Source organism: Cydia fagiglandana, chromosome 19 (assembly GCF_963556715.1).
Source record: "Cydia fagiglandana chromosome 19, ilCydFagi1.1, whole genome shotgun sequence".
NCBI classification, from domain to species: Eukaryota; Metazoa; Arthropoda; class Insecta; order Lepidoptera; family Tortricidae; genus Cydia; species Cydia fagiglandana.
This window is the reverse complement of record NC_085950.1, coordinates 13,708,285-13,735,131: the sequence shown is the minus strand read 5'-3', so window position 1 is coordinate 13,735,131 and position 26,847 is coordinate 13,708,285. Positions and strand designations below refer to the sequence as shown.

The window sequence follows — 26,847 nt, the reverse complement described above, 5'->3', positions numbered from 1 at the left end:
GATAATGAATCACTACTTATTAGAATACCTCATTCAAACGAAAGCATAACCTTGTCCGATGCCATTGAACGCGGAATCGTAGAAGTTAGACATGGCGTTGTAACGATTATTGAAACTCAAGAAATTATAGATATAACTGTCGCCATACAACGAGGTTTAATTATCATCTCAAGGAGACCGATTTCAATTGAAGCAGTTATTGAAAATGATATGTATGAACCCAAATCTGGAAAAATTAAAGACATTGCAACGGAACAACTCGTTACTGTTAAAGATGCTGTGGATAGAAACATTGTTCATCCCACAATATCTGAAATCAAGGACACGCAGTTAGATAAGTTTGTACCGTTATCTGAAGCTCTTGACACTAAACTTATCAATCCTGAAACAGGTAAACTTGTAGACAAAAAGACTGGAAAACACATTCCATTAGATGATGCGTTAAAAAAGGGTTTAGTCGCCACCAAAGCGGTTACTTACTCCTTATTCGATGTCATCGAGTTAGGTTATTATTCCCCCGATTCGTGCAAAATTTTAGATCCCAAAACTGGTCATACCATTCCCCTTAGCAAAGCGATTACACAAGGACTAGTTGATCCTTCTGATGTTAAAATTAAAGAAGACAAATCTGAGGCAGTCGTGCCTTTTGACCAGGCAGTTAAATCTGGACTGATTGACTTAGAAAAAGGAATAATTACAGCGCCAGTTCTAAACCTTAAAGACGCTAGTGAAAAGGGCTACTTGCTAAGTGACAAAAAGCCATGGACGTTGCAGGAAGGACTGGTACAAGGCTGTTACGATCCAGATACTGGCTTATTAACTATTAATAACGCTACTATGACTCTCGAAGACGCTATCAAAATCGGAAATATTAACCCAGAGGCCATGACTGTCAGGAACTCTGTAACTGGTGACATGATCTCTCTATCAGATGCTATTAAGGCAGGTATCATTGACTCTAAAGAGGGTAAGGTTAGGGATCCAATTCAAGGAGATAAAATTTCTTTAACAGACGCATCCGAGCGTGGTCTAATAGTCCCAGCCAAACGCAAGTTAAGCTTGCCTGAAGCAGTTTTCAAGGGTTATTATGACCCTAAAACTGGCAAGTTCTCGCATCCTCAAAGCAAAGAAAAGATTCCAACCGATAGAGCTATTAAGAAACGCATGTTAGATCCTCAGTCCACCTTAGTTCATGCTGGTGGAAAGGTAATTCCGTTTGAATTTGCAGTAGACAAAGGTATTGTAGATAGTAGGACAGGTACAATAATATTAGGTGACGAAAGGATAGATTTCCGCGAAGCGTTTGAACGGGGCATCTTGGTTGAAGTTAGAAAACCCCTTTCTCTCATCGAAGCCATCGAAAAGGGTGTTTACAATGAAATAACTGGTCTTTTCATGGATCCTCAGAGCGGTAAGAAATACACCCTAACTGAGGCCATTAAACTGAACTTAATTGATCCGCATTCAGTTCATATTCAAGACAACAGATTGGGCAAATGGGACAAAATCACAATTCCCGAGTCACTAGAAACCGGTGTCATTGATGATAAGACGGGCAAAATAATAAACATCAATGCAGATAACGAGGAAATTAGTCTTCGCCAAGCTTTCGAGATAGGATTGCTCGTTGATAGCAAAGCTTCAATAAGTCTACAAAGAGCATTGCACCAAGGACTCTATGATGATAGCACCGGTAAATTCATCGATCCCGCTACCAGTCGCAAAATCACCTTGCATGAGGCACTTAGGAGATCAATTATCAGTCCCAAATATCTGTGCTATTTCGATAAAAAATCTGAGAAGCCACTGACTTTGGCGGAATGTTGTCGTAGTGAGATCATTGATAGGAGGACCGGCAAGTTCCACGAGCCGTGTTCTGACGTTCAAATCCCTCTTTCCGAAGCCATGAGCTTGGGTCTCATCGTCGATATCGAAAGTGCAGGCTTCACTTTATATGACACACTGGCTATGAACTTATACGACATTGGCGATCACGTCTTTGTACACCCCGTTACCGAAAGAAAAATCTCCCTCCAAGACGCGATAGTTGAAGAATTAATACACCCCGAAACCTCATTGCTCAAAAACATTCCTACGAGCAAATACATCAAATTAGACGAAGCGATTGAATCAGGCATCGTTGATGATAAAAACAGCGTTTACGTTCTACCAAACGGAAATCAAATCAATTTACTTGACGCTAAACACCGCGGTTTAGTAGTCACGGCTAAGAGAAACCTGGGCCTGGAGGAAATCATTAGGAACGGTTTGTTCAGGGCAGACAATGGTAAGATAGTTGATCCTAGCACCAACGAATTTATGGATATTACGAAGGCTATTGAAACAGGTCTGATGAATCCAGAGTTAACAGTGGTCAAGGACAGCTACACCAACAAATTCAAACCGCTGCCCCTAGCAATTCAACAGGGTGACGTAGACGTTACGAAAGGTAGGGTTCTTGACACTAAAGCCAAGAAGACCTATAGCTTGGACATCGCGTTCGATAAGGGTCTACTTGTAACCATCGTTCAACCAATTACTTCTCAAACGGTTACGAAACGCCACGTCACTGACTCGTCGGCTCCTAAAGAAGCCATGCTTAGAGAATTCACGTTAGACGAAGCTATTAAGTACGAATTCATTGATCCCGAAACGGCTGTCATTAAGGATCCTCATAAAAACAAATACATTCCATTAAAATTAGGTATTACTGAAGGGTTAATTGATAAGAGTGCTAAGGGATCGTTTGATCCTCAAACCGGTAGGTCGCGTACGCTTTGCTTTGTCTTTGAGAACGGTCTGATTGTGTACGTCCGCGAGCCTCTAACGTTTGAGCAAGCGATAGAAAACGGTCACCTGAACATCACGACAGCTCGCTTTACTGATCCACATTCCAAAGAAGTACTTACCATCAAAGACGCTGCCACGTTGGGCTATATCGATCCGGACACAGCGCTAATAAAAGATAATCTCAAGAAGAGGTTAGTAAAACTCCCTGAGGCATTCCGTAAAGGCCTTATGGACGCAGAAAAAGGCAATATTTTAGATACAGAGACCTCTAAGTTAAACACGCTCCCATCGGCTATCGAGAGTGGTCTGCTTATGACACCGAAGAAAAGTTTCAGTCTGATCGAAACCCTGAACTTTGGGATTTACAACCCCACCACCGGAGCGTTGAATGACCCGTTCATAACTACTAGTGTTATAGATAGAAAGAGATTGAACCTGGGCGAGGCCATCCAACAAGGCATCGTCGATGCTTCAAGCACTGTCGTCAAAGAACCTGACACGGGCAAGATCTGTCCGTTAGTGCAAGCCATTGAACAGAAATTGGTCGATCCCGTTGAAGGCAGACTAGTTATTGATCCAACCAAAGCTATCACATTGGACTTAGTCAAAGCTCTAAAGAAGGGATACCTACTGCCCGCAGAAACTAGGGTAAGTTTCACTATATTTTCTTGTTATTTGTGCTTTTATCAAGCGAAGGTGTTGCTTTATTTCTTACTCTACTCTTAAGGTGATCTCTAAAGCGTTTGGCTTAAACATTGGCATGGCACGACACCCACAAGACTTACAGTGTCGATATGTAATGGGTTACATGCAATGGGGGAGTCACTATTGTGGCATACACTAAATTACAATGTTTTTATCAATTCATGGATTAGAATATTGCATATATTTTGAAGGTCGTTTTTCTACCGATTTTTAACTGAACTTCAACAAAATCTGAACATAAGTACTCAATCCAATGATACAAACTTAAACACATAAGAGTGTAAAACAAAGGTACGTTAAAAATCGGTTGAAAATATCCGTTAGATTTCACTGTAAGAAGTAGTTAAATGCTTATCACAAGTTCATTGTACATTTTATATTGCCGCATAGTTGACTTTACACGTAGGGATAGAGCAAAAATTTTATAAATAAATCTAGTAGTTGATCAAAATTTCAATAGCAAAATTTTTACTCTTTGTTCTCTAGATCATTAGAAGCTTAAGTTTAGGTTATATCGCTTTCAATTGTGAGTTTTCTACTAAACAGTGTTCTGTTTGAGCGAACTAGCAATTGCGTTAAGGTGCGTGTAAACGGGCTCCCTTTTCACGGAAATATGTGCTGCAACTGCGGACATCTTGGTTGCCAGCTACATATTGCTGAGAAAATGTTGCATTTTTACCCGCACTAGAAGCGACGATGCTTATTCACAGTGTATTAAGGCTCGATGTATGTTGTTTTTATTTCCAGCCGTTGCCTGCGATGCTAAAGAACCCTTTTGAGCTAAATCGTGAATGCTTGCCTGTGAGGGATCATATTAACGACGATAAACGAACCATCACCGTCTCGCCAATACCTAACATCCCATGATCACTATGTGCTAAGAATTTGCGAAAGAGATCGAATGGGTGTTCGTTCATTACGATCCACCTTTCGAAGCTTTCTTTTGTTTGCTTTTTTCATACGAAAACCAGTGATTTATGACTGACTGGTTTTTTTCGGTTTATACCCTGAATAAGTCGATATACTCATTCCTTGGACCCGCTCACGTTTTGGAATGCATGACAGCGCTATGCTATTGTGATGTTTCCTGCGGCCTCTCGCGACAAACACTCACAATATCATCAAATGGTAAAACATTTTCGACAAACACAAACACTGAAGGTAGTATTTATATTTTCGTCTTAGTTTAAATGCTCGTTTTGTTTTGGGAGTTTATTTCATTATGAGATTGTAAGCATGTTTAATTTTATTTCTCTGATTCGGAATTTATGTTGTTATATCTAAATCAAAAACAACAATGGATCCATTTAAATTACTTGACACTTAATTGTAATGAAATAAAATCTCATTTAAATTCAATGTTTCTCGTACAATTTTAAATTTACGTGTAAATCTTTAAGTTACTTGTTTACCAAAATTATCTTGTACCTTGCTTTTACCTTACATCAAAACATTTCAAAGTTTCAGATTTCAACAGGTACTTCTAATTTTAAAATTTAAACCCAATTAACTCTAATCAAAACGTAATTTTAATTTAAGCCTAAGGAAGATGTTAATACCATAACTCACGAATGTCAAAAGCGGTCATTATTGTTAAATTTGTAAGCTTTTGACGTTTGTGACATTGATTCACTGCTTGCATGTCACGCTTTGCATGTTATGTTACGGTGTACGCAACGTTCTGACTGGTTGTGTTGTCATCTCCACGCTATTGTGTTGGCTGTCTGTGGTCTCGCCTTTTGTCTATTTGTTTTTTCGAGGACTCGTGTCTTTGCTTTTGTCTCTGCGTAGTGTTGTCTGTAATTATAAGCTTCCTTTTCAGGTACTCAACATAAAATCTATTTGTAAAATTTACAATTTGCATGATATAATCGAACTTTACAATTTTGTAAATATTTGAATGATTTTTAATCGTCTTGGTACAATATTGCATCTTTATAAAATCCAAAGCACTGTATGATTTTCCAAAATGAAGTCGTCCTGTATAAAGTGACTGACTGCACTTGTCTGTAGATAGATGCATTGTATAATTTGCTCAGTAGTTAGAGGCACAGCGAAGCCGGCGGGCTTTGTACATTCGCGTAGCTACAGGGTGTGCAAATATTAATGCGTGTGTTGTTAATATAGCAAGCAGTAGAGGAGAAGTACAGACTTTGCGACGAGACGCTGTCGAAGCTGTTGGAATGGATCGCGGTGGTGGAGGAGCGGCTCGCCAACCAGGAGGCCGTCAAGGAGGACCTGGACGAGCTGCGCAACCAGATCAATATTCTCAAGGTACGTCTATGAATTCGTAATTATAATGACTTTTACTTGGGCCATTGGGTCATACACACGCAGAAAACTCGCGTCTTTCGTGTTTCGGAAACTTAACCGTAGTGGAGTCTAGTTCTAATTAAGAGAGTCTGATTTGTGGGTATGACCATCATCGGTTCGGATTTTTTTTAGAACAAAACCTAACAAAACTGTGATAATCTCTGTCACCAATCAGAGAAGACAAGTAGGAACCTAATGATGTGTATGGCCTAGTCCATCGTAAAGTCTAAACATTCAGGCTTTTTGCCTAGCTGTAGGTATTATCTGAATCAAAATACGAGTAATAAAATATTCAAATTCTAATACGTTATTGACCGGGCTCTAAACCGGATAACCAAAACCTCCGATGGCTCCATAGAGGGCTGGCGCCCACTCGCTGCAGGATATTTTGGGAAAACAACCATACAATTTAATGTTATTCCATAAAAGTTGCAATTTTACTACTGCTGCATATTTAGGCTTTTCGTATAGTTCTTAAGTAGTGCATCAGTATTGTTTTCGCAAGTAACGGAATCCATTCTCCGACTGGATTCGTTGTGCATCTATACACGGTGTAACATGTGGGAACCGAATAATTTTAACCACGCATTTCTGAGGTCAAAAGAAGAAAAAAAGGTAATATGGGTTTAGGTCAATTTCTCGGATTTTTTTTTTTGTTTTTTCCATTTTTTTAATGTATTTGTACATAAAAAATAAATGTTATTGGTAAACTTGTCACTTAAAATTGATTTTTACTTTTTACGTAAAACCTACTTTTTGACATCTATCAATAAAGATATTTAGACTACGTCCCATAGCAGCAACATCGCCATCAAGAAGGCGTTTTGCACTATGTAACAATAAAAACATGATTTTTTTTTAAATTGGTATTAACTTTGAAAGTACGCGAAGTTTAAAAAAGTTTATAGGACATTTTTGTCTCTAAATATGATCAGGAATATGGTGTTGAAATTATTCGATTTCGTCATGTTACACCATGTATTAACTGAGCGTGTATTCCACAGCTGATCAAGGATGACCTGGAGAGCCACCAGCGGCAGGTGTCGGCGTGCTCGGACCAGGCCAAGCAGCTGCTCGTGTCCGGAGGAGACGTGCTGGCTCCGCATGAGGTCAGGAATCACCTTAGTTTTAGCATTTCAGCTTTATGGTAACATTCCATTTCTAACGGCAGCTGCACTACCGGTACTGAACGCGTCGCTGTCATTGTCAATTTCCATAGTAAAATTAACAGTAATGCAGCTGTCGTTGGAAATGGACTGTCACCTTTAACCTTCTTGTCTATAAATCTTAGCAAAGCTTTGCTCAATATTGTCAAAATTACTGAGGTACAAACGATTATCAACGGCATTTTAGATTGCAGACAATTATGAACTAAGTCTTGTTGACGTAATTCTAACCTTAAGATCGGTTTTCTTACTAAATCATCATCATCATCATTTCAGCCTATATACGTCCCACTGCTGAGCACAGGCCTCCTCTCATGCGCGAGAGGGCTTGGGCTATAGTCCCCACGCTAGCCCAATGCGGATTGGGGACTTCACATTCTTACTAAATAATTAACGAGTCGCATTACTGAACCCGGATTCAAACTTCATAAGCACATTGGCGATAGCAATCCTAGTTAAAGCGTAAAGTGCAAGCGAGACAGCTGCTGTTCTGTGGACTCCAAAAACTCGCCAACAAATCAGGAACGAGCATCCCCACCGACAATCAACTTACCGACGGCAAACGCAGAACAAAAGAAAATAGGCCTACGCTGTGAATTATAGTTTGTTTACGAATTTTCGCTTTGAATTTTTATGTTTTTTATTGAATAGCAGCAAGCGAACAAAAATGAACTGCCAAGCATGCCCACTCCCAATAGCCAACGCCTTAGATTTACTACGGTGCGTTGCCTGTAATGATACATATCACTTCAAGTGCTTATGCATGACTTCAGCCTATGTAAGAGAACACGATCAAGAATTGAAACGCTCATGGGTTTGCCCGCGTTGTGCAAATGTTACCTCGCGACGTACTCGTAAAGACGACAACACTCCTATCCGTAAGAGTCACGAACAGAGATTAATTAACGATCCAGATATGTCAGTCGACGACCAACTCCAAGAAGATAGAAGTTTAATAGGCGACACAAACTACTCCCTAAACCTAGACCTTACAAATAACCTACAACAACCACTTCATACACCACACACAATAGGTCTTGAACAATTTAGCATCCTTCTCGATCAAAAATTGGAGAAAAACTATCACAAAATTATGCATAATATGAAACAAATGATAATATCCGAAATGAGTACAACTATAAACGAGCTTAAAGATGATTTCCTACAGCGAAATAATATAATCACAACACAACAGGCAGTCCTGAAAAATGACATAATTAGTATAACTAGCAGGATTGTAAAGCTAGAACAAGAAAACTATAAATTAACCAGCGAACTCAAGGCACTGAAAAATCTCGCACATGGTTCAAATGAAATCGACCAAAATAAAGAGAAAAAAATTGTGTTGTACGGCCTTCACGAGTATAATGACCTCGAGAGTGAGTCAGAACTGGTATTTCGAATTTCTAATTTGTTATATGATTTTCTAAACATTGATATTAACGACCACGTTGATTCAGTCGTCCGTATAGGCAAAAAAGGAAAACTAAGGCGGCCGGTTCTCATAGAGCTAACAAATAAAAGATTAACTAAGCACATACTAGAACAAGGCTATTGTTTTCATAAAAGCAGATATGCAATTTCAGAAGTATTAGGGCGCGAAGCTTTACAGGAAAAGCGACAGCAACGAGAATGGTTATTACAGGCGCGGCGAAATGGGAAACACGCAGTTATACGCAATAATATGCTTTATGTAAACGGTCAAGAGTTTATTCCACCATCGATATCAAACAGCCAGCCGTTAACTCAAGACACAAGTCGACCAAACGATAACAAGACACAGACAAACCATGACAGCCACTTATTATCACTCAGTCCAAACCACTACCAAGTCTCCACCCAAAGTGAACCAAAACTGCATCAGCCCCCAAAAGACCCTTCGCTTAAAGAGCAACCTAACCATTCCTTTCGCAGCAACACCCTCGCATAATAATAATAATAAAAGCAATAACTGCAATATGAGTATACTTGTGCAAAACATCCGAAGTATAAAGAATAAAACGGAATTACTAGAAAGTCTTCTACACGAATATAACTACCCAGTTGTATGCCTAACTGAAACCTGGATTTCTGCACTGCAAAAAGACATAATACAAATTCAAGACTATGTCTTCGGAGCGGCCAGCTACAGGACCGGAAGAAGAGGAGGCGGTACAGCGATCCTTATCAAAAATGGAACATTTTTTAGTGAGAGAAAAGACATATCTGATTTGTCTATTGATAATATTATGGAGTGTTGTGCGGTAGAACTGTCCCCTAATATTTTGTTAATAACTGTATACAGAGTAAATAACAATATCCATATATTTTTTGATGCTCTAAACCAACTACTGAGTAATGTTAAATCGAAAATAAACAAACAAATAATAGTTGTCGGAGACTTTAACCTGGATGCTTTTCAAAATTCGAATGATTACCGTAAACTTATAAATATAATGTTAGAATATAACCTGCACCAAAAAGTTACGGAACCGACTAGGATCACAAGTACTAGCTCAACATGCATCGACTTTGTATTTTCAAATAATAAACATAGTACCACTTTTGTAAAGGACCTAGGCATATCTGATCACATGGCCCTGATTTATGAATTCTCAACGAGTAAAATTTTGCCTAATGTTGACATGTATACCAAAAAAAGATTATTCACTTCACGAAATATCACAAATTTTAGGGAGGCTATAAAACAGTTTAAATGGGATGATATTATCAAAGATGCTTATGACGTAAATGAAAATTATACTCGTTTCGATGGTAAAATGCAGGAATTATTAAATAAATACATACCTTTAAAAACTATAAAAATTAAAATCCACAGGAAAAAAACTTGGATCACAACCGGTCTTCAGCGTTCATGCAGGCACAAAAGACTCCTCCAGATGCTAGTCAATCAATCCAACGACAAAATATTAAAAAAACACTATCACACGTATAAAAATATTTTAAAAAAGAGCATAAAAACTTCAAAAAAACTCAACTACGCCCGTGAAATTCTAAATTCAAGTAATAAAACTAAAAGTATGTGGAGCATGATAAACAACATAATTGGTTCAAAAACCATAAATCGTTCGTCTAACATTACACTAAAACACCATAATTCCACTGTACAATGTCCTCGACTAGTATCAAATTTATTTAATGATTATTTTTCGACCGTGGGTGCATCATCTTGCACGCAGAGCAACCGACCAACTGGCCGGCCGGTTATGCAACCTGCCATAAACTCGATGTACCTCAGACCCGTAACTGATAACGAAGTACATTCAATAATAAGGAAACTCCCAAACAAATATAGTGCCGGTATAGACGAAATACCCACAGCTTTGCTAAAAAACTGTAGTGCAGAACTTACGCCTATAATTACTAAATTAATTAACCAGTCCTATACGCAATCAACTTTTCCAGATAAATTAAAATTTACAATAATAAAACCTATCCTTAAAAATAAAAGTGACCCGCAAAATTCAAACCAATATCGACCCATAGCCTTACTACCTGTAATATCCAAAGTTTTCGAAAAAACAATGGCAAATCGCATTTACAAGTTTTTAGAAAAATTTCACCTATTAGATGTAAATCAGAATGGTTTTCGCAAAGAACACTGCACCACGCTCACAGTATATAAATATGTAAATGAAATTCTTAATTGTATACGAGATAAACATTACGCTATCGGTTTGATGTTAGATATGACGAAAGCATACGACAAAATTTCACATTCAATCCTATTAAATAAACTTTATGGAATAGGTATTCGAGGCGATGCACACAAATGGTTACAATCCTACTTAAAAGACAGAGCGCAATGCGTACAAATCCAACATCATGACAAACAAACAGGTGAAGTCTCAAACATACAATCAGACACCCTAATAACCAATTGTTCAATACCTCAGGGGTCAGTTTTGGGATGTATCCTATTTTTAGTTTATATTAATGATTTGCCCAAAATTACAAAACACACTTGCATCATGTTCGCAGATGATGTGTCCCTCTTGTTTAGAAGCCCTAATAACCATAACTTTCAGAGCGATATCAATGAAACCTTAACAGAAATTACGAATTGGTTAAATGAACACAATTTGGAACTTAATATGAGCAAAACCAAATTAATTCAATTTCACCCGTACCAAAAAGACGATTTAGATTTATCGACCACCTCAAAAGAACTTGGCATCGAAGAGGTTAGCTCTTTCAAACTACTAGGATTAAACATTGACACGAGTTTAAATTGGAAAACGCATATTGAAGAGGTCAGGAACAAATTATCACGTTTTTTGTTTGCGTTAAGTGTATTAAAAAGGAACACTAACGTAGAATGTGCACTCTCGGCATATTATGCATATGCCTATGCATGGTTGCGGTATGGGGTAGTCTTATGGGGGAATAGCCCAGACGTCGAAGATCTCTTTATAGCACAAAAAAAATGCGTACGCGTTATAGCTAACATCCGACAACCAGAAAGCTGCCGACCACACTTTATTAACCTAAAGCTTCTAACCTTACCATGTATTTACATACTGGAGGCTGGACTATTTGTAAGAAAACACATATCCAACTTCCAGTATGTTAAAAGCGCGCGTCGAAATAGACAACTAGTTCTCCCTGAACCTAAATTAACTATGTATAAAAACGGGCCCCATTACCAGTCGATAAAAATATATAATAAAATCCCTGATTCTATTAAAGACGTTGAAACTTATAATATGTTCCGAAATAAACTGAAAACGTGGTTAATTGATAAATCATTTTATTCTTATCAGGAATTTATGGCATCTGACAATAGTGATAATGACTGAGAATTAATTTTACTGAAACCGATAACTTTGTCTCAATGTAATGGAATGATTAAATGAATTATTATTTTATAAATGAATTGACATTATTATTATTATAAATAAATTGACACTATTATTATTATAAATGAATTGACATAATTAGTTATTGTATCGCTTAGTGTTAGTATGATTCACGACAGCTTAAATTTGATTATTAATATTTGACATCATTGCATTATAAAAACAAGTATAGCATTTAAATTCGTATTGATTATTATTAGTGTTAAATAGATTCCATAATTATTATTTACTATGATGAAACTAACTAATTAAGCAATACGTGTAATATGTTTTGTAAGGTAACTTTAAGTATTTAGCTATTAAGGTTAACTTGCCATACCCTATTCAGGGTCCATGTTGTACAATTCAATTTAAAATACCATCTGTAAATACCATGGAATGCAATAAATAAATGAAATGAAAATGAAATAATACGGCTAAATATGGATGTCGTAGTATTTGTATGGAGACGGCCGCTATATTACGGCACCGCTATCCTGGGAAACTAGAGCATGCTCTATCTTATGCTCTAGTTTCCTAGGATAGCGCTGACGTAATATAGCGGCCATCTCCATACGACATCCATATTTAGCCGTATTGTTTAGTATGGAGACGGCCGCTATATGACGGCACCGCTATCCTAGGAAAACCGATCTTTACTCTGAACCTTATACTGAACGTAACGTACTGTTCTCAGTCGGATACTAAAACATTAATCATAACATTATTATTTGTCTTGGGTAGAATATTTCTGTAACGTCATTCTTCATTGTGCAAGAAAAGTGTAAAGCCCATTTCTCTATCTTGGTATATGTACAGTCGCCATCAGATATATTGGAGCGGCCAAGGTGCTCACAATCATCTGAACACGCCTCTATTGTCAGGGCGTTAGAGTGCGTGTTCAGATATTGTAAACACCTTGGCCGCTCCGATATATCTGATGGCGACTGTAAGAATATCCCACAAAAAGACTTATGCATACCTTGCAAAAAGAAACAAATGTATGAAATACAATAATATATCTCGTGATACAGGTGGCAGCACTGGAGCGCGGTGTGCGCCAGCTGAAGCAGCGGTGCGACAAGTGCTCCGACAAGTGCGACAAGATGCTCCGGCGACTCGCCGCGGCGCGTGACGAGCTCGGCAAATTCAAGTGAGTCTCCACTACTTGTCTGTGCACTACCGTACCCCTAATAAGTTTTTGGCAAAAATTTCATTTTTGGTACAAGCTTTCATCGCTGACTGTACTTTTCTTACGACAGGCAACTAATACTCATCGAGACAATTCTAAAAAACCCTAACACAATTAGGTTGCGTTGTTTCATCGCAGAGTTCCTATGGCCACCTCCTGTCTCCATCATCAGATCAGTTCGACAGTAGCATATTATTGTATTGTCATCAGAACTACATACAGCTGCCAATTTTCATTACGCTACGGTCCTTGGAAGATGGTTAAATTATTTACCTTAGATTCCATTACATAGTTAGTTACATACAGGTCGACCTAATAAAAGCTTGTTAAAAATAGGATCAAAGCTGTGGATCTATGCTTAAGTTGACTTATGCACCAGGTAATGCGAAACTGATAATATTTGAACTCTGAAGAGAAAACATGTCCCCAGTATATACATTTTGATAAGTGAGGGGTCATGAGTGATACAAGCTACTTGAAGATTTCTTAGTAATAAACAAACCAGGGTCAACGGAATTAACATGACTTTTAATGCATAGGATTAAAGAGCACGTGAACTATTGGTATATTTGGTATTAATCACTGGTATTAAAAGTTACAACCAAAACAAAATTGTTCTTCTTATATAAATTGACAATGACTTGCTTAGCTCGTACAATTTGATTTATAGTGCGACATAAAATAGAAATTAAATAAAAAAGAACTGAACAATTTCTATACTAAATTGATGCCATGTTTAAGGGTCGGTTGCACCAAACTGTTCGTATCGTTAAAGAGTTCGCAAAATTTTTATGTATGGAAAGTTTCATAGTAAAGCGCCGGGGCGCGCCGGCTGATGTTGATCAGTCTGTCAAATGTGGTTGGTGCAACTGGCCCTAAGCATTTTACGTCAAAAATGTGACAGATACGTAGGAAGTGGCGCCCTCAATAATTTTCTACAATTTCTTGTCGTACTATAAATATCTGCATGTTTTCCGACGCCGTTATAGATCGACCGTTTAAATGAGTCCGCCTGCGCGGTGCGGGGGCGACGGGGTAGGACGACTAAGGGCGGCGGGGAAGGTGCGGGCGGCAGGCGTACCTTCCCCGCCGCCCTTAGTCGTCCTACCCCGTCGCCCCCGTACCGCGCAGGCGAGGACTCATTAAAGCGGTCGGTCTATACCTTTGATTTAATTTTGCATAATCATAGGACAACAATGTAAAACGGCACCTTTTCCAGTAACGAGCTGAACACGTTCAACACTTGGATGGAGGGCGCGTACCGCACACTGGAGGAGAAGGAGGCGGCGATATCGAAGCTGAAGAACCTGCCCGGGCAGAGCGAGGACGTGCGCGAGTTCGTGTCCGACGTGATCGCGCACCAGGCCGACCTGCGCTTCATCACCATGGCCGCGCAGAAGTTCGTCGACGAGAGCAAGGTATGTACTCGTACAACACCTTACTTATGCTCTGGTTTCCTAGGATAGCGGTGCCGTGATATAGCGGCCGTCTCCATACAATATACTACGACATCCATATTTAGCCGAATTATTTAGTATGGAGACGGCCGCTATATGACGGCACCGCTATCCTAGGAAAACCGATCTTTACGGAACTGGGGCCTTACCATGATGTCCTTATTGCGATTCTGTTTAGGACCTAAACTGAATTGCTAAGCGACGGAGTTATGCGACTTATATACCTAGCTCCGTCCTTTAACTATTCAGTTTAGGTCCTAAACAGAATCACAAAAGGACATTATGTTAAGGCCCCTGATTTTAAACCATGACAATTGACCATTATTTGTAAGAGTTCAAGTGGATGGATGAGACGGCCAGGGCCAGGGCTCGGAAACATTTTATTTTTCAAACCGGTTTCGTTCATTCACCCGGGAACGAAAAGGATTTCGTTTCCGTTTGCGGTTACCGGTTAAAAAACTGTTCTATTGAGATATTTGAGAAATTCTTTTGCCTTCCGTTTTTGTGGAACGAAATTAACCGGTTGAATTGAAAATATCCAAGCAAGATAATTGCTGCCTCTTTATCGTATGACCACGAGTTTAACCAAAAGTCTCCGACAGTCGAAAGTAACCGGTATTATATATATCGTTTCCCACGAACCATAAAATTCCATTCCCTCTTCGTACCGGTTACGAGAGTAAACGTATTTTTTTTAGATACTAACAGGTATTTCAATACCGGTTCCGAGCCCTAACCAGGGCTGTCAACATTACCCCATTTAATCTCGAATCATGATTACCATCTGAAATGAGCTGGATATTAATCTCTTTGTAATTCCAGGAATTCCTCACAATCCTGAACGACTACCGCACATCGCTGCCCTCTCGCCTGTCCCACATCCACCCGTCGGGCGACAGCGCGCTGCGCGAAGCCGCGGCTCTAGCCAGGAGGAGACACGCGGAGCTGGCCGCGCGCGCGCAGCGCCTGCAGGAGAGGCTGAGAGGCGCCGCTGACGTCACCAAGCAGTACCACGACGCTCTGGACCGCGCGCAGCGGTGGATGAAGGAGGTACTAACATTATCTCAGAACAAAACCCCTATGAACTTGTCAATCATAAAGCGTGGCATCGACATACAAAACTTATGCTATGCAATCGATAATTTACCTCTAACTACACGTATGTGATTCGCAAGTTTAAGCTTAAAGATAAGGCAGATGTCGCTAGGGTCCCCTAGACCCGTATGGTGGAAAGATTCGCTGGCCTTGGATGAGGACTTGGTGGCTCAGTTGGCAGAGCGCTGGAGTATCGATCCAGAGGCCATGAGTTCAAGTCTCCCCCAATGCGGAAATGTCCCCCCAAAAATTAATTAAATTCTGAATTTTTTTAATGAACTGTAATTGGTTTGTAGGTTGAACCTCAGGCGCGCTCGGTGATATCAGAGCCCGTCGGCGGCGAGCCTCGCGCCGTGGAGACGCAGCTTGCACGCGCTAAGGCGCTGCACTCCGAGATCTTAGCGCAGGGCCGCCTCGTCGACAACGCTAAGGACGTAAGTACTTGACATTGGTGATACACGTGTTTTTCAATTTGAAATACGCTCGCATACGGTGTAAGTGAATTTTGATATTTTTGGTTGAACTGTATTGGTATTATACCGAATTATTTTAAATTCGTATTAGTATTGAATTTTGTTTGAAAGAAACACTAATTTTTGTCGAGGAAATTGGTTTCCTGCCTCTTTTTATAAAAGGCCTCGTCAAGGTTTCGGCTCCTAAAACTACACGAGTCAAATACTTTAGGGAGTATCTGTTTTAATAGTTAATACTCTATCGTCCAACAGGCATGCGACCAGCTAGTCAAATCCCTGGAAGGCAACCTGACACCAGCAGAGATCCGGCAGCTCGAAGTCCCGGTGCTGGACCTGACGGCGCGCTACGCGGAGCTGACGGGCGCCGTGGGCTCGAGATGCCAGGAGCTGGAGGCCGCGCTGCTGCAGTGCCAGGGGCTGCAGGACGCCGCCGAAACGCAGGCGCAGTGGCTGCAGCAGGCCGAGACACTGTTCAAGTGAGTCGCGTTGTTGCAATTTTTGAAGTGAAAACTTCTTAAGCGGCGCTGTGCACTTTTTGTGATGGGAAAGAAATGTTAAACTCGCTACAGGCACGTGACCGACAGATTCGACAGATGGAAAATTCGTAAGACGAACACGTGACCTAATCGAAAAACAGTTACAATGTCATTGAGTTTTCACTTCTGCCGGCACTCCCGGAGTGCTACCCGTTGTTTTTGTCTCCAAAAGTAGCGAAGAGGGTAAGCGGGCGAGGTGATTAGAATCTACCCACTCTTATTGTTCTAACAATATTGTGTTGTGTTGTATTGAACATCACGCTCGCTTATCCACTTTTTCTGTTGACTATAAAATCTACGGGAGACATTTTTTGGTCAGTTTTAGGGTTTTGAATATAAATTGACATCACTTGTCCTTTTATTTCTTGGAAAAACTTCTGTATAGAACGGAAATATTCAACGTACTAATTACACCCTTATTACAGGACGCAATCAAAACCAGCGTCCCTGATCCGCGAGCGGCTCGACGAGCAAGTGCGCGAGCAGCGCATCGCGCACGCGTCGCTGGAGGCGCGGCGCGCCACGCTCGCCAAGCTGCTCGGCCAGGTGCGCGACGCCGCCGCCAACCCCAGCAACGCCAGGATCGCCAAGAAGCTGGAGCAGAGGGCGGAGGATATTTACAACAGGTATTGTGTGCACTCAAACTTGTTTTAGCTCTCCAAAACTTTCTTTTCGATCATAGCGACCAAAAAATTAAGAAATGTAAGCGCATACGAGTCGCTTAGCTTCAAACTCGGGTAAATCCATATGTCAGATTATACGATTTCGGTATTTATGAAAAGGTAATAGGGTAGATAATTGCTGAGAGTGTCGAATGGATTTACCCGAGTTTGATGTTAAGCCACACATACGTTATTCGACAACTATCGAACTCATACATTTGATCGAAACTTTTTTGACTTGAGATAAAGCAGAGAGAACTGGGTGCTTAGCCAAGACGCCAAACTCTCTCAATCACTCTTCCATATTAGAGCGACAGAGACAGTTGCGCTTCGTTCGCTATGGAGCGTAAATGATTGGCATCTTAGCTACGCACTCTGAGGATCTGTAGATGGATACAGAATTGTCATAGTTAGTCGGATATCAAAACACCATCGGCCAATAAGCGAAAGGATTACACAAACTATCCTTGAATTCCCGTCAAGTTAGGATTAAAAGAAAAATAACGTATTTCTACAAGTTTTTCGGCTTTCTTCTTGACATGATTTGACTTTGTGAATTTTAAGATTTATTCATAACGCCCCCTACAGATACGAGAAGCTATTGGAGCGCTCTACGAAGCGCAACGAGTTCCTGGAGGGCGTGTGGAGCGAGCTGTCCCACTTCACGCAGCTCGCCAACAAGCTGGACGCCGCGCACGCGCAGCTGCTGGAGCAGGCCGACTCCAGGGAGCTGGCGAGGATGAACGCCGATGAGCTGCGCTCCAGGCTGAGCGACCTCGCGCACTTCAGGTTAGTGACTACCACATTACGCTTGAAATTATGAGCTTCGATAACCGACCTCTATCTTCATGACACAAGACATGTGTCTTATAGAACTAATGACTAAGGGCCGGTTGCACCAAACCGATTGTCACCGTTAAAGCGTTCGCTATATTTCATAGTATGGGAAGTTTCATACTACATTGCTGATTGACGTTAATCAGTCCGTTAAATGGGTTGCTGCAACTGGCCCTAAATGTCAGCGATTTCACACAAGATTCTAGAACAAAGTGAAATTCGAATTATGGTAAATAGAAGCTCTAAATAGGTCTCATAAATAGAAGCTTTTGGTAGCACAGCAGTTTTGATATTTATTTAGCCAGGGTTAACCTTTTCAACGCCAACGACGGATCTTCCGAACCGCAGGTCCAACGCAGAGTACGAATTAATCCGTCACTGACCACAGAGCAATATAGACCTACGTGCATATGCATAAAGTTCAACATCAGCTTTGACACTTCGGTAACGTGGCGTATGAATGACAGCTTATATGTTTGACACGGCGTCGAAAAGGTTAAACCACGCAGCATTCATATTTACCTCAATACGATGGATTTTTTTTAAATGGTAATTGTTTTTACAGAGACGTACAAATGCCGCTGCTAGACGAATGCCTGCAGCAAGGCAAACAGCTGATCTCCAAGAAGGACGTCACCGACACACACGTCGTCCGTGACAGGATGAAGGTAAACAACCTTGTACCTCTTTAATAGCTTTTATATGTATAAATAATCTTAATTTTAATTTTAACATAGTCGTTATGTTGTATCTTCTTGCTGTGTAACTTTTTTCTTTTTTAACTATTTGTTTACTGTATATTATCTTTATATCTTTTTCTTCTTGTCTGTTACATTCCGTGATTCTTCTCACTTGATGGTCTCATCGGAAGATTAGTGCTGGAAGCCACCAGCAACATGCTGAGATGGAGCCATTTTTTGTGTTATCTTATTATAAAATGCATAAGGTCCACCGATGATTAGCAGTATGAGCAATGGTACTGTAGATCATCATCTTCAATCCTCAATGGGTTCATGTAGATGTGAGAGTATTATGGTTAAAGTAATGGCTTGTATGTGTCAGCTCCTGGAGAACGCATGGCGCGACTTCAATACGTCACTGGAGGAGAAACAGAAGCTGTCCAAGCAGCGCGCCGACCAGCTCAGCCAGTATGAGACCCTCCGCGCTCAGGTGAGCCCACATTACACTATTTATTACGACATTTTTACTAATATTGGGCATAAATACCTAGTGGCTCTGTGAGCTGTAGACCTCGCGATCAGCTTAGAAAATTTAGAAGTGAAAAATACTTGGTTCATTGAATCATTATCATAGTGAACTCACAATGGTCTTAAGCGCCATAGACTCTATTGGTGCTTAAATAATTAAATAAAACTAAATCAACAAGAAACTATTTAATCATAAAATCTGGTCACAAAATATCACGAGCTCGCTCTGTGGGTTTGTCATTTCGGATAAGTAGTTTAGTTAGTGTAGAGATATATTATTAATGGCAAAGAGTAGATTATTTTCAGATAGTCACCTAAGTTAACTACGTTACTGGTATGTTTGAATAACGTAAACCATGTTCCCCAGGTGTTGGAGTGGCTCCAGTCGTTCGAGAACCGAGTCGGCCGCCTGCAGCCCGTGGCGCTCGACCTGGAAGTGCTCAAGCAGCAGGCCGACGAGCTGCGACCGCTGGCCAAGGAGTACCGCGACTACTCCATTACTATCGACAAGGTAATATTTCTAGATTCCGTCATTATCCCCGTCCCTTGAGTCTCTAAAACACTAATTTTTTTGGTCCAACATAAGCCAAGCTTAGTGAAATTTTGATACTTAACAATGGGACCAAGATCAAAATGTTTTGCAACTAAGCCCCATTTAATGCGTGCAATATTCGATACATTGCTAACCAGCTAACCACAGAGTACAATAAATTAACTTGATCGAATAATGCAAGTTCGTGATCCGTCTAAATGTGTTTTCTGACCGCTATTTTGAAAGCGATATTATTGAGATTATTGTACTGAACTAATGAAAAATGTATGAAATAGGTGAACGAGGCGGGAGCAGTGTACGAAGCTCTGACACGTGGCGACCGCGTGGACAGCCCGCACCGCAAGAGACAGCTCTACAGTCCCACCAAGCGACAGACGCCAGGTCAGTATTCTCACCTATGTTGTGACAAGTTTAGGGTGGATCAATATCAAATATTCGAAATTAAACTTTCGTTTCACTCACTTGAGTTTTTTAATTACACATTAACTGCAGCATCCGTCCAGTAATATTCAATTTATTTAATAAAAAAATTGAATTGTTTTTTTCTTGCAGTACGCACACTGGACGGTCGCTCGCCCTCTCCAACCAAGGGCCACGGGCTGGTGAGTCCGGGCTCCACGCACTCCACGTCCAGCGGCTTCTCATCTCGCCGCTCGTCCAGCGACCAACTACATCTTGAAGGTAACATTCTCATTCCCGAGAACACGAAATAAATTCATTAAAAAGTTGAATTATGATTCGCCAACGTCCAACGTCCCTTTTTTGCATTTGTTCCTAACCAGAATCATCACAACTAACTAGAGCTGAGGAGCTATGAACTCAATCTTCCGTGTCTTATGTAAATGAGGATTAAGAAGATGTGTTAACTGTTATATTTTATTACAGAACTGTCGCCGGTACAACAGCAGCTGTCAGAGATCAACAACCGGTACAGCTTGCTCGGAACTAAACTGGCCGACCGCCAGGGCGAGCTCGACTCAGTCCGTGAAGAGCTGAGACGCCATGAGGACACCATCCGCAACACGCATCACTTCCTGGACAAGGTACGTGCAACCTTGTGGCTAGCAAACAGCATAAATTCTAAAAAAAACCTTATAATCAAAAAAATCCGTTTTATTCCAAAATTGCCTAACATTATCTTGAAAAGGAGCTGATTTTCTTTAAACTGCTTAATCGATTTCTATTAAACATAGCTAAGAAACACCGCAAGGTAACCTGCTTTCACGTAAAAAAAGTGCTTCGAAATCGGTCCATTCGTTGGAGAGCTACGGTGCCACAAACAGACATTGGCGTCAAACATATAACGCCCCTCTTTTTGCATCGGGGCTTTAAAACACAATATGGTGCCGTGACTAGGATATTACAGTTCCTTAGTCTTACGAGAAAATAATTGAATAAAACAAGAATTTAGTTGACATTTCTGTGTTGTATTATTCAGGTCCAGAGGCAACTGCCAAAGGATTGCGTCCCCAACACGAAGGAGGAAGCCGACAAGACCATCAAGCAAGTCCGCGCCGTGCTCGAAGAGATGTACGAGAAACAGAGCACGCTTGACTCCGCAAAGACTCAGGTACTTTGGATTTTTTTACCCGATTACGAAAGCAATGGAAAGGCTGGTTGTGTTTGTGTTGTATTCTTTGTATGTGTGTTTGTGCCCAGCAGGCCAGCAGTGGGACACTTGGCTATTAACCTAATACAAATAAAATCTACTGTAACGTCAAAACTACCTAGTCGGGTTTGATGGGTGAGGTTACAATCGGTTCATTTTTATGGCCCGATTTATATAACAGGAAAGTTAAGGATATCTGACTTTTAACTAACTTTTTGTTATTGCTTCGTCATTGGATCTGCAGAATTACCAAAATTAAAGGCTATCTGATAATTATAACAAACTAGCAATTTTATTCAAAAAACGCAGAGAAGGAAAGAACGAATCGACCATTCACGACTTCTACTTCAAAAAGTAGGCTATTATAGTAGGTGATGATAAATTTTGTATGTTTCATATAGGTCCGCGAGCTGCTGAAGCGCAAGCAGGGCGTGGCGGGCGCCGACCGGCTGCACGACGCCATGGAGGACGTCGTGTCGCGCTGGAGGAACCTGCACGACGCCTGCAAGGACAAGTACCTATCCGAATACATTTACAACTCATTGACTGAACGTTGTACGGTCAAAGAATTTAATTCCCGTACCATTTTGTACCTTGTCACAGTGACAATCCATATGAAAGTCTAGATACCTCATACTCTTGTCACTGTGGCAAGGTACGAAATGGTACTGAAATTAAATTCCTTGACTACTGTACAACAATTTGTTATTGTTATTATTTGTTTGTTATTTGTTAGTTGTTTGTTATTATGTTATTTGTTAGTTACGAGCAAAATCTTCCTAATAATAAAACGAGTGGGAAGAGGGGTCTACATGATTAAACTGTTAATGATTATGATATTTGTAATATTGTAGATGAGTTGCAAAGCCTAAGAATAGTTTTAGGGCCAAGAGAAAATAGGCAGCTGAATCTCTTGCCATATGTTTTGTGGTAAGTGAACTTGTAGATATTTCTTAGACTTTGCACACTCTTTTATAATGTTATGCAAAAAGCCCCTGTTATTAACTATTGGTTTAAAAACATATTGTTTATCACACGATATATAAACGCCTATCGTTTTACCAGGATCCGCCTGATGGAGGAGGTGAAGGACTTCCAAGACACACACAGCAACCTGTCGTCGTGGCTGCTGTCCAAGGACCGCATGATGACTGCGCTGGGACCCATCTCCTCAGACTCGCGCATGGTGCAGACGCAAGTGCAGCAGGTATGTAGTGACAGATACTTAATTAACCTCTAGCGAACCAGAGGCCTATAAAAAGGCTTTTCGTTTCTTAATATTTACTTCGACGACCTTATTTCGGCTGCTAAAGGTTTTTCAGGCTGTTACGGTTACGGTTTAATAACGATCAAAACGGACGGTAACGGAACGGTCAAAAAATTGCCATTAACTTAAAGGTTCCACAGTTCCACAGTCAAATTAATTTGTGTTCGAACCAGAAGTCAGCCTTATACTTTATTTAAATATTATCTCCCTTATTCATAAAACTTTACGGGCCTGATTTAGATCCCATTTATACAAATACATAAGTCAAAATGACACATACAGACAAAATATTCAGAGCTAATTCAGGCCAGTAACTAGTTTATGAATAACGCCATAACATAAATAAACAAATCTATAGTAATGAGTTCTGTTTCTAGGCACTGTACTACATACTTTACTAAACCAACACATATACCTGCGAGTTTTGTTTATCGTACAGAAAACTAAAAGCCACTATTTCCAGGTGCAAGTCCTCCGCGAAGAGTTCCGCACGCAGCAGCCGCAGCTGTCCCACCTGGAGCAGGTGGCGGCCGGCGTGCTGGAGCGCCTCGAGCCACGCTCGCCCGACGCGGAGAAGCTGCGCACCAAGCTCAAGGACCTGCAGGACCGCTGGAACGATCTGCTCAACAAGTGAGTTACATGCCTTGGAATAAGAATTTAAAGTTGTGGCAAAAAACTATTCTTCTTCCTAAAATGGAATAAATTTTCGATTAGAAAGTAATTATGATGTAAAGTGAACGCAAAAAATTACTCTCATCAATATCAAATTACCAGGGGCCTTATTCCACTTGTGCAAAACTGACATTTCAAATCAACATCACATCAACAGATGATTGTATCGCATTGTTCAATGGAATCGCGTTCTATCGCAAACTTGTGATCGAAAAATAAGTAAGAAAAAATCAACTTTGTTTTATTACTACTATACGGTTTATAATGACTTTGAACTCGGGGTAGGTCGGTTAAGTCGGTTTGGTTCGGTTGTCACCTAACTGTGGATTGCTAATGTCAAATTTTGACAGGCATGGATACTATCGCTAGACTTTTTTGTCCATGGGCTTGGGCACCATCTTGGAGTTTTTGACGTGCGAAAGGGTATTTTATAGCATAGAGTAAAGCTTTTTTTTTTCAATATATACGTTTACAGGAATTAATGACATCTTGTGAGCGATAGATGAACTAAAGCGCTATTCATGGTGCGGCGGCGAGTAGTGGAACTATACGTGACAATTTCCATCAATCAAAAGGGGACTACACTGTTGATGGTCGATAAAGGCTATTATTAATTGAATTTTAACAACACGAACGCCTTATTGACAAGCGCTCTTTTTGTTGAACCCACACCTACACGTCAAATAATGCTCGCTCCACACATTCACCTATGAACGCTCAAAAATGCCTATTCACGCAAGTTGTAATTAAACCATATTTAGAAAAGTCAGTTTTTATTACTGGGTGGAATTAGGGATGAAAATCCCGGAAAAAAACAAATGCTTATCGCACACACAAAAAACAACACAAAATTTCGTTTTTTCCGGTTTTTTTCCAGTTTAGGATGACTCACGTTAGACCGGGCTGTGGCCGGGCCGCCGGAGCTACCGGAGCTTCCTTTTCTATGCAAAGCGTTAAGCAGGCTACTGACCAGCCTTCCAAATGGATGCCGTTACAATGGATTCATCCAAATGGACGGCATCCTAATACTAAACATTGTACGTTTTTGACATTCACGGACCGATTTTGGAATGTAGCCACGCTATTTGGACTGTTGGAAGGTTCGTCAGTGGCCACCTTTATGTCATCACCAGGGCTCGGGAATGGCACGGTGCGGGCCCGGCTCGGTCTTGCTATGTGCAAAGCCCTGATCCCCCCGAGTTTCTTGACAAGTTTCATTTTTTTCTATGACATTGATGCATCAAGGTGATTTGCTTACAGTGCCTATGTTTACAGATAGGCTACCGCAAAACGTGATAATCGAAATTTCGTTATCTGCCTCTCTGTCGATCGAATGGCCATGAGTGATAGAGGCAGAAAACGATATTTCGATTTACGTGTTTCGCGGTAGGCCCTGGGATGTGCTATTAACGCAGGGTTTTGCGTAATATTGCCTATTTCCTGCCTCAAATTACAGTGTGACAAAAACCAGTAGAATATAAATAAGGGCGCCACTTTCTACGTTACTGTCTCTCTTTTTTCACGTAAAATGCTTAAAAAAATGGCATCAATTTAGTATCGAAGATTTTTAGTTCCAGTTTATTTAATTTCTACTATTTTATGTCGCACTTTGGGTATAGGCACTAACTACTGAAATAATACAATAGTACTCTTTGTATATATATTTTTTATAATAAACTAAACGGGGATTGGGTCTATAGTTCGTTTTTTTTAGCATTAGAAAGAACTTCGCAGAAGTAAGCTTGTGGTTCCAAATCCGGCACTTTTAGCGGTAATCATACGAAGTAAATTATATGCATTGACCATGCTACATTAGATAATTCAATAATTATTAACAATTAAAGAGCCTGATAAAAACTGCACGCTTGCTTCTGTGGAGTTCTTTCTAATGCTAAAAAAAACGAACTATAGTCACACCTGATGGAAAGTGAAAACAGAGCCTAAGATGATGGAGCTTACCGGCTCAGTAAGTAATAATAGCCTATTCACTCTTGCTTTAAAGACACCGAGGCAGTGGCGTAGCTAGAGGATATGGCGCCCGGGGCACCAAATTTGCGCCCCCCCCCCCCCAAACTAAATGAACTAACGAAAGGGTCACTTTGTTACTTATTAAAGTTTACTTACATATAACTTAGACAAATACAGTGTATACAGGGCGTCCCAAGACTATGGGATGGGACATCAAGGGAAAGTACCTTAAATATCGTAGATAGGATATTTTGCTGAAAGAAGACATTATTTTAATTTAAAAAACAATTTAAACTGCATTTATAGATTTTTAAATAATTACATGGTTGAACCGGGAATCGAACCCGCTACACGAGAAAAAAAATCATCCAAAAATAATCCTTATCATGAATCCTTTCGATCGGTATGATAAAACTACAGGTGATTTTTTTCTCGTGCAGCGAGTTCGATTCCCGGTTCAACCATGTAATTATTTAAAAATCTATGAATGCAGTTTAAATTGTTTTTGAAATTAAAATAATGTCTTCTTTCAGCAAAATATCCTATCTACGATATTTAAGGTACTTTCCCTTGGGGTCCCATAGTCTTGGGACGCCCTGTATGTGTTTTTTTGGTACATCGGTGGCTAACAAGCTTACGACCCACCTGATGGTAAGCGGTCACCGCATCATATGGACGCCTACACTCCAGGGGTGTTACATTACATGCGCGTTGCCGACCATTTTAAAACGTATACACTTCTTTTTTGGAGGTCACCATAGCCTGTAGCCTCTCGAGAAAAGGGAATCTTATTTAACTTATTGTGAATGAGCTCCCTTTTCTCGACGAATTTCCTCCCGCCCGCTGTGAAGGGAATTCCTCTTAAACCGCACAGAGCGCGACCATTTAGATTCTAGGGTGTGAGGATAAACACTCTGCCTACGGCGAGCGGTGCAGTGATGGCAAGCTGTAACCGATGGCAGTTGCCTAGTTAGACAGCATGTTAAACAATTTTTCAGACAACAGCTCATTGTACTTTACCTTTTTTTTTCTTTATAAGGCAAACTTTTTTTTCGCGAGATCGGGGTTGGTCCCGTAGTAAAAGTTGCTCAGTAAAATCCCAAAACCTCCCTAGCAACGGGAGTGTAGTTATTTTTAGCCACCCTGTATAGGAATCCCCAGTACCTACTGTCGTCCGACAGATACGCAGCAGCAGCTGCTATTGGAGCAGGTTCCGTCTACTACGGCATATATGTGCTTGCCGGACAAAGGGCTAGCGATCCATTTGCATAGGTAGTCTCTTGGACAGTCCATAAGATGGTAACTTCCCGACAGGAGACCCCTGACGGAAAAGACGCGCTAACATGGGACACAGCTCTGAAGCACTCAGCCCGCTCGCCTTATAAAATGAAAGCATAGTAACTCCCGCCGAATATCCCTCTGCTTGATAGGAGTACCTAAAAGATCGGCTTTCTCTTTTGAGCTGTGGGCCAGATTACCATCCACATTTCACACTTCACAGTGGTG

General features: G+C 40.6%; 1 protein-coding gene across 1 annotated transcript in view; it reads left to right on the top strand.

The window, feature by feature from the left end:
• Nucleotides 1-26,847, top strand: part of LOC134674231 (microtubule-actin cross-linking factor 1) — a 312,488-nt gene that overhangs the window by 204,442 nt on the left and 81,199 nt on the right. The window contains exons 30-48 of the mRNA XM_063532291.1: nucleotides 5,623-5,769; nucleotides 6,813-6,917; nucleotides 12,847-12,965; nucleotides 14,224-14,422; nucleotides 15,284-15,511; nucleotides 15,853-15,990; nucleotides 16,282-16,505; nucleotides 16,991-17,191; nucleotides 17,816-18,016; nucleotides 18,630-18,732; nucleotides 19,127-19,234; nucleotides 19,640-19,783; nucleotides 20,101-20,206; nucleotides 20,378-20,506; nucleotides 20,711-20,868; nucleotides 21,264-21,395; nucleotides 21,836-21,948; nucleotides 22,500-22,641; nucleotides 23,165-23,331. Coding sequence (XP_063388361.1) covers nucleotides 5,623-5,769; nucleotides 6,813-6,917; nucleotides 12,847-12,965; nucleotides 14,224-14,422; nucleotides 15,284-15,511; nucleotides 15,853-15,990; nucleotides 16,282-16,505; nucleotides 16,991-17,191; nucleotides 17,816-18,016; nucleotides 18,630-18,732; nucleotides 19,127-19,234; nucleotides 19,640-19,783; nucleotides 20,101-20,206; nucleotides 20,378-20,506; nucleotides 20,711-20,868; nucleotides 21,264-21,395; nucleotides 21,836-21,948; nucleotides 22,500-22,641; nucleotides 23,165-23,331 — 2,864 coding nt within the window. The remainder of the gene's footprint in view (nucleotides 1-5,622; nucleotides 5,770-6,812; nucleotides 6,918-12,846; nucleotides 12,966-14,223; nucleotides 14,423-15,283; nucleotides 15,512-15,852; nucleotides 15,991-16,281; nucleotides 16,506-16,990; nucleotides 17,192-17,815; nucleotides 18,017-18,629; nucleotides 18,733-19,126; nucleotides 19,235-19,639; nucleotides 19,784-20,100; nucleotides 20,207-20,377; nucleotides 20,507-20,710; nucleotides 20,869-21,263; nucleotides 21,396-21,835; nucleotides 21,949-22,499; nucleotides 22,642-23,164; nucleotides 23,332-26,847) is intronic.